At 42.3% G+C, this 13,940-nt stretch overlaps 1 protein-coding gene across 1 annotated transcript in view; it reads right to left on the reverse strand.

Moving 5' to 3' along the window:
• Nucleotides 1–13,940, reverse strand: part of PRKX (protein kinase cAMP-dependent X-linked catalytic subunit) — a 192,772-nt gene that overhangs the window by 39,549 nt on the left and 139,283 nt on the right. The window contains exon 2 of the mRNA XM_075335475.1: nt 10,697–10,865. Within this exon, the coding sequence (XP_075191590.1) occupies nt 10,697–10,865 (169 nt within the window). The remainder of the gene's footprint in view (nt 1–10,696; nt 10,866–13,940) is intronic.

A 13,940-nucleotide genomic window follows, 5' to 3' on the forward strand; every position in this document is an offset into this window, starting at 1 on the left:
AGCTGGAACCCCGGTCGTAGGGGGATCGTGTCAAGGGGCACAGAACTGCCGAGGAGGGCAGCCGGCGGCCTTAAGCCACCTCCGGGCAGGGGCCAGGGCAAGACGAGGTACGTGGACCCTAGGCTGGGAAGTAGCTTCAAGCGTCCTGGTAATTTACCCAATGAGGGCGAAGACTTCATGATTCATTCTACACCCGCTCCAAAAATCGGGGTACTAGCGCAAAGAGGGGGATAGGAATTTCCCAATACACAGTCCAGGAAATCCCAAGTGTGAACCCTGAGAGCAAGCTCACTTCGTTAGCCATTCGGGTGAGCGGGACCCGACTAGTTTCAAATACAGCCTGAGCCAACAAGTAAAGACAGTGCCAAGGAAAAGTTCACAGGCTAACAAGGCACACCATCGGGTACGGACCCCAGCGTACTCCCTCCCTGCTACAGTGGTGCTAAGAATTCCAGTTTACAAGTTGTCGGTGTCAGCGTTATTGGACTGAGTGAGTACGCAGTGACCCTTTCCTCCCCAACGGTACTCCCCTCTCCCCATCACCAAGCCAGGGGGCACTCCCCCTTACCCAAGGAGGGGTTAAATACCTGGCTGCCGTTCCATCGCCACCGGGCGCTTCCAACAGCAGCAGTGGTATCCCACCTTACCACACACTGTGGGTGGCGTCACGAACTGTAACCAAAAATTCCCCTGTAAATACCCCCCTTTTTATTCTGAGTGTCCACGCGACCCCTCTCGGGTCCGGAGACCCCTCGAGTCACTGCAGATCCGGATCCAAGCAGCAGCCCGGCTGCTGGCGCTGGGGTGGTACAAGTATATATGACAAGGGGCATGGGACTTAGGTGCATTGACTAGCAAAAGGGTAACAATGTTTTGAATTTTTCACTTTCAGGCTCCATATTTCACCATCCACTACAGCTTCAAATGTGAGGCTATCATCATTCTATAGACAACTATATTGGCTATCTCATACATAAATTTGACTTGCAACTATTTAACATATGATTAGTTGGCAGATTCTTGTCACTCCATTGTTACAGTTTTGCTCCTGGAGGTGGAAAAATCTTTTTCTTCCTGTATTCTACAAATTACAATCTGAAAAGTCACTGGTATTCAAACCTTGATTCAACAAAGAGCAGCCATGAAAAAGATGTCCCAAGAAAAGAGAAACAGCATCCTCCAGCTCATCGATATCTGTCTCTCTGACAAGAAAATTGCCAAACTGTATCATGTAAGTTCCATGACAGCGGAAAGAATAAGAAATGAAGTCTGTCCATCCATTCAAAAGCCAAGAGGTGGTAGTCCAGACAAAATATCGGACAACAAGCTCATCACAAGTAGAGGTGAGCAGACCTTTGGAGATGCGGTTCACTAGCAGCTATCGAACTGAACTTCCACTGGATCAAACATGGCCAGAGCCCGGTTCGAAAACACTGTTTGGCAGTTTGAGTCTCCACCCACATATAGCAGATCAATTCCGGGGGAGAGTGGGCGGGCATTTTCAACATTTTTTTTCGTTGCACACTACATGTAATCACACTGTTGTTACCCCCAGTGCACACAGCTCAAACACTGCAAGAGGCTTGCATGGGGCTGAGCACCGAGCAGACCCGAGTCTGTTGTTCGCACGTATAGCATCCGAACTCAAACTCTGTTTTTTTAGGTCGGTGTGCAGTTCAAAAACTGAACCTCGGGTTCGCTCATCTCTAAGCACAAGATCTATCAGTTCTGGCGAGACAAAAACGGCAGTGGATGTGGCTCGAATGGTTCGTAAAAGTGAGATCACAGATGTCCATGCAAGCACCATGCGACTCATTTAACAGAAGTCTGGAATAGTGGACTGAACAAAAGGTGAAGAAGCTTAGACTTCAAGATAGTCATAAGGCATCGGTTTGAGTTAGCAAAAAAGTACAAAAAGTGGACAGTAGCAGACTGAAAACAGGTGATTTGGAGGGATGAGATGAACGTCAATAGACTAGACTTGGATGGGTACAAATGGGTTTGGAAGAAACAAGTGAAAAAGGGGCTATAGGATCGATAAATTGAATGAACTTTCAAATTTGGTGGATGAAGACTGAATATATGGATTATTTCACAGCCAAAGGCATTGCATAATTGAAGAGGATGGATGGTGGCTTGAATGCTGAGATATATATGCGAGTATCCTACAAGACAAGTTACTTCATACACTTGAGTACTATGGGTATGAAAAAAAATGAGTGTTCCAGTAGGACAACGAGCAAAACAATACGTTCAGACTGGCAAAGAAATCCTTCAATGACAATGAAGTAGAGGTGCTGGATTGGCCCTTGCCAATTGAGACCAATTGAGACATGGAGACCGTGTAGAAAAGACCTGAGATCAGATTTGGGTCGAGACATGCTTGAACCTGATCAAGAGTATGCCCACTAGGATTCAGGCAGTGTTAAACGTCAAAGGTGGATTTACAAAACACTAACAAAACATAAAAATTTAAAAAAAAAAAAAGATTTTTTTAAGAAGAAAACACAGGAACAATGCAGTCACATGACAAGAATCTGCATAACTAATATGCTAAAAAGTTGCAACTCAAATTTATGAATGAGAGAGCCTAGATGATGGTCTATAAAATAGAGGTAGTTTCACGCTCAAAGCTGTAGTGGATAGTGAGATATGGAGCCTGAAGGACAAAAGTTAAAAACATTGTTACCGTTTTGCTTGTCACTGTATAAAGTACCACTTCAGCACTTAAAAAAAAAAAAGGCACAAAAGCAGTCATACTTTAAAGTATAGTGCATAACATTCTAACAAATGGTCCAACACTGGATAAGCTGAACCCATATAATTCATCAGGTCATCCCTCAATATACTAATAACATAGGTCTGCAAAGGTAACATTGTTTTGAAAAGAGGTTATTCTTGTATACTTTCGATTGCTAGACTCAGTAAAAATATCATAAGAATTCTACCACATACAGTTTTTTCCACAAACAATGAATCCATATGCCCAACGAGCCACAACTTTTTTTCGCAGCTCGAAGTAAATGATTTAGTCATGTTTCTAAACATTTTGCAGACCTTTCAGACTCTAGACTAAAAGAGAAGAACTTGCTACCTAAAGCTACCTGTTTTTCATGGTACAAAAGCAGAGAAAAATAATTCCTTCGATACTTTTCCCAAGATTGTGCTCTAGTGTATTGCTGTGCTGTTCCTGAGCTGATGGAAAAATGTAATATTGAGTACAATGTGAGCGAGTGTAGACTATTGATTCATCCAAAAAAACCTGAAAGCTGCTACTGCACAATGGCAGCAAGTATGATTCAGAGTCTGTAGGGCATTCTGTGCACTTGAAGGAAAGCTATGAGAATTTAGACTTTATTCTCAAGAAAAGTAACTACGAGGATCAATGATTGTCAATATGTGATAATCTGAAAGTTCTCTTTTTGCTCCTTGGACAGCAAGGATGATACACGATATACCCATGGTTTTTGTGTTCATGGGACAGCCAGGAAAGGACTCATAAAAGTTGGCCAACATCTTTGCAACCTAGACTCAAGACCATGGTTGTGGAAAGTTTAGTTGATCCCACTCTAGTTCTCCTGCCACCACTCCACATTAAGCCTGCACGGATTAAGCATTTTGTGAAAGGTCTACCAAAAGGAGAGACTTTTAAGTACCTTTGTGCCAAGTTTCAGGGACTGTCCAAAGCAAAACTGAAGGAAGGCATTTTTGTGAGTCCGGAGATGCCAAAAATCATGAAGGATGACATGTTCGAGACAGAAATGAAAGATGTGGAGAAAAGGCTTGGGATTCTTTTTAAAACATCGTGAAGAAATTTCTACGTAACAGAAAAATGTAAGTCCATCATGGAGAACATGATGAGATGTTTTAAAGCTTTGAGTTGTCTGCTGACTTTGAAGTTACATTTTTTACATTCCCATTTGGACTCTTTGCTGAAAACCTTGGTGCTGTTAGCGAAGAGCAATGAGAAAGATTTCATCAGGATATCAAGGAGATGGAACGATGATACCAAGGTACATGGAACATGATCATAATGGGGGAACTACTTCAGGATGCTTCAGAGAAGATCCGCAGCCTTCAATAAGAGAAAAGGGTCAAGAGACGCTTTGAAAAGAAAAGGAAAATGAGCAATAAAGTTGCAGAATGAATGTTCAATAAATTTTTTAATATAATTGTGTACATTTTTGTCTACAATAAAGATTTTTATGTTCATCTTGCTTATATGTAATTTTGTGTTTTTTCTGCAAAATCCATATAAAGATGGTTAAAAATATATTTTTTTAAATCCGGGCATAAGAAAACAAGGATCTCTTATTGGAAATGAAAAATTTTCATAAACCCAAATTTTGCATACCTGTGCAATGGTCTTCCAGCTTCTTGCTGCAGAAGCTCAGAGGCACCTGTCCTATTAACATTTCTATCAGTGTAACAACACGGCGGCCTGCTTAATATATTATCGTGATTGCCTAGTTCGACAAAATTCATGTGATTTGCTAATTTAACATACTTTAAGAACCATAATTGATATGAGGACAAAAAATGGATCATCAATTTAGTGAATATAAATATATTCCCTTACAATCTATGATCTTTATTAGCTTTAAATTAAAAGCCACATTAAGAAAATACCGGTGATGAGTGAAAAATGTGAAAAACTAAAGAGTTAAAAAAAAAAAAAAAATATGGACCTATAATGCAATGAATGCACCACAACACCATATGATACCATGGGCTGTATAATTCCCCAAAACAGAGCACTGGGTCTTGATACTTTCTAGCCGCAGAGGTTGGTACCACTACTCATCCCTATAAGACGCAAGCATAGAGAATAAAACCTGGGTAAAGATCACCCCGATTATCAAATAAGAGTGTTTATAACATAGCATAGAAGACAGATTAGGATGACTAAGAAGAAGCCAAAGTATATAAATTCCCCATAATGCATGTAGAATTAACTTATTCACATATGTATGCCTCGACCATTCGCGTTTTCACATAATGTTGGTTCATGAAGAGGCCGGATAATTCATTAGGGATCCATGTCAGGTCCAGTATGGTATGCCTAGTACTGGTAGCAGTGAGCTTCAAATATCAAATATCCCATCTAATGAGGGTACACAATTATTTAACGCCCACCTATGACAGGGAGGGGAGATAGCTATAGGTCTCCAAAGTCCCCAGTCTTGTGTACCCACGCATACATCTATTCTTGACACATGCGCAAAAGAACACCATCATTAGAGGTACAGTTACATTTGTATGTAATACACTGCAGAGGCGCGGAGGGACCAAATAATATTAGTATGCGCATGCATGATGGCGTCACGTCATATTATGCTTAAAAGAAGATAGGGTATGTTAATCCTATATCATACCGGGGGTAAAAGTACAAGTTAGATCCACCATAGCAGAGCTATTTAATAATATGGGGATAAAATAAAGGTTAGTATACCTGGTTTTATAGTATCACATTTATGAATGGTGTGTTAGAACTAGATATACTGAAAATGCAAATAATTAAGGCTCATCGATCATAAGAGGACCCGGTATGGCAAGTTAATTAAATCCCATATATATATATATATATATATATATATATATATATATATATATGCCCTGTCAGTAAAGCCAGCAGTAGGAGAGTTTTGTGGTGGTACTGTGTAAAGGAAACATCCATAGGAAAGTAGCTCAATGAGTCCTTTAGGAGACAATGAGTCCATCCTGAATATCCATTCACATTCTCTATGTAATATGGCTTTATCCAGATCACCCTTCTAATTTTAGGTTTTATAATTTCAATCGTAGAAAAAGCGATCTCTTTCAACCAACCATTATGGACAGAATTCATGTGGTGCGCAATTAGGGTATCCTGCCCATATCCTTCCAAACGATCGCCAACTCGTCTCCCGAGTTCACTTGTGATTTTTCCAATGTAATCTAGTAGGTACATGTGGCTTTATACATTCTCAATGCTTTGCAGTTACCAAAATCCCTAATAAAAAAATATTGCCAGACGAGGCACTGCTAAGTGTTGTACAGGGATACATCCAGTCACGTGTAGAGCAATTACCACATCTAAAAAAGCCACACTTCTATCCAACCAGGTACCAGGTTTAGGGGGTTGTTGTCTATCTTCTCATTGCTTGGGTAAATGATTACTTGAGAATCTGATTTGGATAGCCCTTCTTAAGAAGTCTCACTTGTACGTCTATGCCTGGGTCTTAAAGTCCTCTATTTTGGAGCAATTTCTTCTAAGTCAGCAAAATGTATCCTTCAGAATACCTATTGTAAGAGATAAGGGTTAGTGGCTACCCTATTTAAGCAAGCAGTTGGTAGATGTGGGTTTTCGATAAGCTGATGTCCTAAGACTCCCATCCTGTTACTTCAAGATATTTAAGTCCAGTAATGAAATTTACAGATATTAGATTATGAGGTAAACCTAAGGCCTATTTGATTAATGTTTAAGTCTCCCAAAAAGGGCAAAAATTCAGTTACTGAGCCTGACCAAATAATGAATATGTCATCAATGTATCTGGCCCAGACACTGATATGGGGGTGCCATCATCTATCCTCTTCCCCAAAGACAACCAATACCTCTCATCAGCCAAGGAATAAAAGATTAGCATAGGGGCTCTTCCACTGTTGTACCTCTGAGCTGGTGGAAGTACTTCTAATCAAAGATAAAATAGTTATTGGTAAGCGTAAATAGGACAAGTCCTTCAACAATCTATGTCCCAAGTATTCCATCACTCTCGTTTTTTGGTTATGATTTACTGCTGCAATCCCTGAATTTAAAGTATGCTACTATATAAGGCCTCCACATCAATAGATAAGTAGATCAGATGTATAAGGGATGGTAATGCTGTGACAAATGGACATATTTTACCAATTTAGATCCCACTGTTTTCGGTAATGGAATCAATTACGGAGACAATTAGGCATCCTTTCAGGGAATCCAGACCTTTATGGATTTTGGAAATAGCATAGACTGTTGGAATCATGGGGGATCCAGGCAACAGGAACTTATATTCATTGTTAGAGACAAGGGACCTCTCTTTAGCACGGTCTAGGATGACCTGTACAGACAATGGTAGGGTTTCATGGTAGCTTTTAGAACATGTCAATCTCCTTAAGAATAGAGTAGTACATTGATAGATAGCTGGGGTGATCTAACAGAATGAGATTACCACCCTTATTTGATGGTTTAATAATCAAAAGCTTACTTTTTCAAGCATGTCTAAAGGCCCCTTTACACACTGCAACATCGCTAGCGATATCGCTGTAACGTCACCGGTTTTGTGACGTAATAGCGACCTCCCCAGTGACATTGCAGTGTGTGACACGCATCAGCGACCTGGCCCCCGCTGTGAGGTTGCTGATCGCTACAAACACACTGCGCAGCATGCATCGGTGTGTTTGACACCGTTACAAAGACATAGTTAGCGACTTAGAACCCAGCCCATAGGCGTGCTGTAACGTTGCCTTTCCCGCCCCCTTACCTCCGATTGGTGGTCGCTGTTGCATTCTGATTGGGGTCACCAATAAGAATGCACTAGCGATCACCAATCGGAGCTGAGGGAGGCGTGTAAAAAGGACACCTAGGTGGCTTCAGCGCCAAACACCACACCACTAACATAGGTGTGAGTCGTCAAATAGCTGTTGTCTGACACGTCCCCAACGACCAGTGAGGTCGTTCTGCAGGTCCATATCGCTGCTCCGTCGTTGGCCAGATCTGCCTGTTTGATAGCTCACTAGCGACTGTTTAGAGACTTTCCAGAGATCCCGGCCAGGTCGGGATTGCTGGTGGGATCGCTAGAAAGTCTGTGTGTAAAGGGGCCTTAAGGCCAGTGATTCACCATCAGATTATTTACTATTATTATTATTATTATTATTATTATGCCATTTATTCCATGGCGCTTTACATACACATAGGGTACACATAGTAGGGACAAGTACAATAATCATAAACAAAACAAGGCACAGACAGGTACAGAAGGAGAAAGGACCCTGCCCGCGAGGGGTCACGGTCTACAAGGGATGGGTGAGGATACAGTAAGTGAGGGATCAGATAAATTGGACTTTTAAAAGGGGTTAACACGTGGAATTTTTCATAAATGTTCCTCCACTAGCTTTTTGATGATATCTACACTTGTTACTTCATTCTGAGAAGGAATTTTGGTACTTTTATTTCTTAAGTTTATACATGGACCCTTACCTGTAGCCCTATCATTTTCCCTGTAGAAAGCCCATTAGAGCCTGGTATGCCTCCATACCATTGTGAGGCCAAATTTCTGGCATTGTTCATTGTTAGTATGTTTGCAAAAGCGTTTCCATTAAGTTTGTGCCCAAAAATGGTTATTAATCTCTTACCCAGCTAAAACTGCTGAAAGTTTGTGTGGGAATAAAATGGAGTCCTTTCTGTAAAACTTTGAACTCTTCCCTTGTGATCGATTGTGAAGACTGATTTGGCCATGATTTATTGTAGTCTTTTCCTTAGCTCATATCTTGTGGGGGCTCTCTGCTCTAAAAAAGAGGCACATGAGGAGGAGGCAGCAAATGAGGGCTCTGGGTTTGTATTGGTACATAGTATCCTGAATGTACTCCTCAGTGTCCATCTTTGTCCTGACCGATTTCCCGGTCTCTGCCATCCTGATTTACAAGGCCTCTAATTCGAGACCTCCCACGTTTCCCTACCTCAGTAGCTCCCGGTGTCAAATGAATTAATATCTGATGAATATATATGAGTTAATGTTTTGGCTGTAAAGTTTTAGGTCAGATTTTTTTTAAACTTTCCAAAATTCTTAAGGAACTGGATGTGTTTTCTTTCCTTAAGAAATTATTGATCTTTTTTAACAAAGTCTGCAGGATATTTTCACGTCTGTTGACGTTTGGGTTGGTTTTGTATTTAAGGATATTATGAATTTGATTGCTTAAATGTTTTGTGAAACCTATTGGATGATTCAATAGACTTTCAGCCATACTGAGAGTAGCTATAGATTGGTAGTCTGGGGGAGGGTTGTATGTTAATCCTCAAACCGTTGGAACAATTTTGTTTTTAATATAATTGTCTAGACTTTTGATTTCCTATAATGATTTTATATTTTCTTTGTAGGAAATATATAGGTCTTTAAACAGTGTTTTAAGAGAGAGGCGACTAACACCTTGTTGAAAACACTTGGTTAGCGTCCTGCAACCAAACTGTATTAATAGGGCCGAATAAAAAAAAATCTCCCCATACTCAATAGGCAATCTTAAGTTACCATAATTGATATGAGCAAGGCTAGGAAGTATCAAGACACAAGACTCTATAATTTAAGATAATTAAAAGAAAAAAAAAAATTTTTTTTTTTTCCATAATGACTTTTTTTTTTTTTTTTGGCTATATTCCTGAAGAATCCCTTGAAGTGACCAACTAGTCTTCATTATCCCTAAATTGGTGCTTTACACAGTCCCCACTGAAATCAAAGAGCTTTATTTCAAAAGGTATGGACGTGCTGCTTTCCTCAGGGGAAAAGCCATTCTTTCTAGTGACTCTTCCTGGGGGTTGGAGCTTGGTTGTCAATCATTTATACTGTTGCAATGAACCGCTTGAACCAATGAGAAAAAGTTCCACTTGCTTTTAGACAGTCTCAAGCCAAAGAACAGCAAAAGAAAAAAAAAAGCCCAACAGATTAAAGGTTAGATCACTAGAACATTTTCACCATTCTGCAAAGATAAGACCTGTCCAAACCACAGTGAGTAGGACTGCCAAACTATATGGCATGACCACCCTTTCCGCAGCCCAGCTATGTAGGAAATACTCAAGCCACAGCAATAAAAAAAAGAAAGAAAAAAAATATCCACCAGCTGATCGTATCAGAGAAATTGTAGATCAATTTAAAAACATGAAATTATAAGAAAAATGATAAAAACAGGGATATTCCATGACATGGGAGGAGGGGGGCTTACGCTTTTCGAACAGTGACAAGCATTATTTTGAACAGGGTGAGCTGTTCGAAAAACGAAAGCCCCCCTCCGATATCATAGAATATCCCTGTTATAGCATTTTTTCTAATAAATTAATGTTTTTAAATTAATCTATAATTTTTCCAAGTGGAGGAGCTGCTGAATATTTATTTTTTATATGTGGATCTTCACCTTCAGCTGCCATGAGGTTTCCTTCCTTGCATGTTCCTCTTGGACTTCTTTACATAGTTGGATACACAATCCTGGAATGAGCTGAAAAAAAATCTTTTTTGTTCAGGCCACATCAAGTATTTTTCTTTATACTGAGTAGGATGCCAAACAAAACTCTAGATTAAATTTTTAGGCTCCTATACACATTAGGCAGTGTCGTCTGAACCCACCGATATAAGCAGGTTCGACTGACAGATTAACGTAAGTGAGGCCCCCTATAGAGAATTGTCATGGAAGTTAAGGCTCTGGGGTGACTGTTTTCAGGCTGCCATTCCTTTTGTTCGTCCTGAGATAAGCAGGAGTCTGTCAGCAGCTCTCAGAGAGCGTAGGAGCCCTCGGCAGAGTTAGCATTCCAGTATATCAGAGAGAGGGCCGAGTAAGCTCCTGACCAAATGGCCGAACTATCGTTCATCAGAAAACCATGTAAGGTGTATGGCGGCTTTACAGTGCTCACAACACAGATTCAATACTCTACCAGGTCTAATAACCATCTACAGTAAAAGTAGATCTGAATACTTACAGCCTGACTAAAAATGGATGGTTCACTTCCTTCAAGACCGATTTCTCATTGTGTACATGCTGCTCTTGTTTTAGGCGAATGACATCGGGAATGCTCATGACTTTTAGTGCAAAATAGTGCTTTGCAGTTTTCTCTTTTACTAGATGAACCCTTCCAAATGTTCCAGTCCCTGAAATAAAGTAAAACAAAGCAATTAGGGTCACAAACAGTTGAGCACTTACTTATTATAAGAAGAGTTGTTCAGTTTTATCCTTTTCCTGCACAGCCTTAAGCGGGCATTACACGCTGTGACATCGCTAGCCGATGCTAGCGATGGCGAGCGTGATAGCACCCGCCCCTATCGTTATGCCGATATCTGAAGATCGCTGCCGAAGCGAACATTATCGCTACGGCAGCGTCACACGTACTTACAGCTCGGCGACGTTGCTGTGACCGGCGAACCGCCTCCTTTGTAAGCGGCCGCCCAATCAAAGCGGAGGTGTGGAGATGAGCGGGACGAACATCCCGCCCACCTTCTTCCTTCCTCATTGCTGGCGTGTGGCAGTAAGGAGAGGTTCCTCGTTCCTGCGGAGTCACACGTAGCGATGTGTGCTGCCGCAGGGAGGGGGATCAACTTCGCCCAAGCAACAGCAGCGATAATTGGGAGAGGACCCCCATGTCAACGAGGAGCGATTTTGGACGTTTTTGCAATGATTCAAAATCGCTCCTAGGAGTCACACACAACGAGATCGCTACAGCGACCGGATGTGTGTCACAAAATCCGTGACCCCAACGAGATCGCTGTAACGATCTCGTAGCGTGTAAAGCCACCCTTAATTTGGTAGCAACAGATTTTGGGGAGACTGGAGTTTTAGTTCTTAAGTAAGATGCGTAATAACCAATATGGCCTTTACAGAAATACCCACAGGTTTACAAAACCTCTAAAAACTGTGACTTGTCAGGTTATGATCCATAATTTTCTGCAGACATACTGTATTTGTCACTACAAACTCTATGTAGCCCTTGGGACCACACATGTGATTGATGGAAGAGGTTGGTTTCCATTATATCCAACATTCCCTCAGACAAGACTATAGCTGAAGGTCAGTTTATAAAGGTATATCTCTGTCCATAATTAGCGCCGATAGAGGACTTAGTAAAGTTGATCACTGCTAGTTTAAAGGCCCTTCAATACTGCATGATCATTAAAAGGAGTTGCCCACACAGATAACCCTTTCTCAATGTGAGTGCTTGCCGCCGTTAAAATAAGAACACATACTCACGCCCGATACAGGCACCATTACAGCGGTGTTGGCGCTTGCTCTCCTGGGGCTCACGTGACAATGTGAGGACACACGGGCTCTGTAACAAATCAGCGCCAGCTTCATTCTCTCTGCCCTTGGACATAGTATTGGATGAGTATAAGAGTGTTTATTTTAATAGAGGCAAACACATTTAGAAGTTGTCCGAGTAGTTGACCCCCCCCCGCTTAACATGATCTTTCACAGCCACACAGCTTGTGTACTTTTGGCAGCTCATTCACCATTTACAAGACAACTTAAAAAAAACTGTGATCAGCAAAGAAGAAACAAGCTTCTAATTGCTGCCATGTTTACATGGGACAATGAAGAGGAAGGATAGTTCTTGGATTTCACGAAAATTACAGGACATCTGTAGAAAGCGGGCTGTCAATCAAAGTGCCAGGACAGGCTTATAGTCACTAGTGATGAGCGAGTATGCTTGTTACTACTCGGTACTCGCACGAGTATCACTGTACTCGGGCTACTTGGCGGGGACCGAGTAATCTCGCGATACTCGTGCTGTACTCGTGGTCTTCATCCCTGCATGTTGGCGCTCTTTTGAGAGCCAGCCCTCATGCAGGGATTGGCTGGCAGACCACTGCAATGCCACAGCCCTGTTAGTTGTGGAATTGCAGTGATTGGCCGGCCCGCACAGCGTGACCGAGCCTTTATACCGGCGGGCGCGCTGTGCTCTGCACACAGCCATCTCATATTCCCTGCTTTCCCCGCCCACAGGCGCCTATGATTGGTTGCAGTGAGACACGCCCCCACGCTGAGTGACAGGTTTCTCACTGCACCCAATCACAGCAGACGGTGGGCGTGTCTATACAGTGCAGTAAAATAAATAAATAAATTAAAAAAACACGCGTGCGTTCCCCCCAATTTTAATACCAGCCAGATAAAGCCATACAGCTGAAGGCTGGTATTCTCAGGATAGGGAGCCCCACGTTATGGGGAGCCCCCCAGCCTAACAATATCAGTCAGCAGCCGCCCAGAATTGCCGCATACATTAGATGCGACAGTTCTAGGACTCTACCCGGCTCTTCCCGATTTACCCTAGTGCGTTGGCAAATCGGGGTAATAAGGAGTTAATGGCAGCCCATAGCTGCCACTAAATCCTAGATTAATCATGTCAGGCGTCTCCCCGAGATACCTTCCATGATTAATCTGTAAATTACAGTTAAAAAACACACACCCGAAAAATCCTTTATTAGAAATAAAAAACAATAACAAAGTCCCTCATCACCAATTTATTAATCCCGACAAAGCCCTCCATGTCCGGCGTAATCCACGGACCTCCAGCGTCGCGTCCAGCTCTGCTGCATGCAGGTGACAGGAGCTGCAGAATACACCGCAGCTCCGGTCAGCTTCACACAGCAACTGAGGTGAGTAGCGCAATCAGCTGCTGTCAGTCAGGTAACTCACGGCCACCGCTGGATCCAGCGGTGGCCGCGATTAACCTCAGTGACAGCTCAGCTGATCGCGATACTCACCTCAGTTGCTGCGTGGAGCTGACCGGAGCGGCGGCGAGTAGAGCAATCAGCTGAGCTGTCACTGAGGTTACCCGCGGCCACCGCTGCATCCACCGCTGGATCTAGGTAACCTCAGTGACAGCGCGGCTGTCTTCAGTTGCTGTGTGAAGCTGACAGGAGCAGCGGTGTATTCTGCAGCTCCTGTCACCTGCATGCAGCACAGCTGGATGCGACGCTGGAGGACTGTGGAGTACGCCGGACATGGAGGGTTTGTTGGGGTTAATAAATTGGTGATGAGGGACTTTGTTAGTGTTTTTTATTTCTAATAAAGGATTTTTCGGGTGTGTGTGTTTTTTAACTGTAATTTACAGATTAATCATGGAAGGAATCTCGGGGAGACGCCTGACATGATTAATCTAGGATTTAGTGGCAGCTATGGGCTGCCATTAACTCCTTATTATCCTGATTTGCCAACGCACCAGGGCAAATCTG

This window comes from Anomaloglossus baeobatrachus, chromosome 2 (assembly GCF_048569485.1).
Source record: "Anomaloglossus baeobatrachus isolate aAnoBae1 chromosome 2, aAnoBae1.hap1, whole genome shotgun sequence".
NCBI classification, from domain to species: Eukaryota; Metazoa; Chordata; class Amphibia; order Anura; family Aromobatidae; genus Anomaloglossus; species Anomaloglossus baeobatrachus.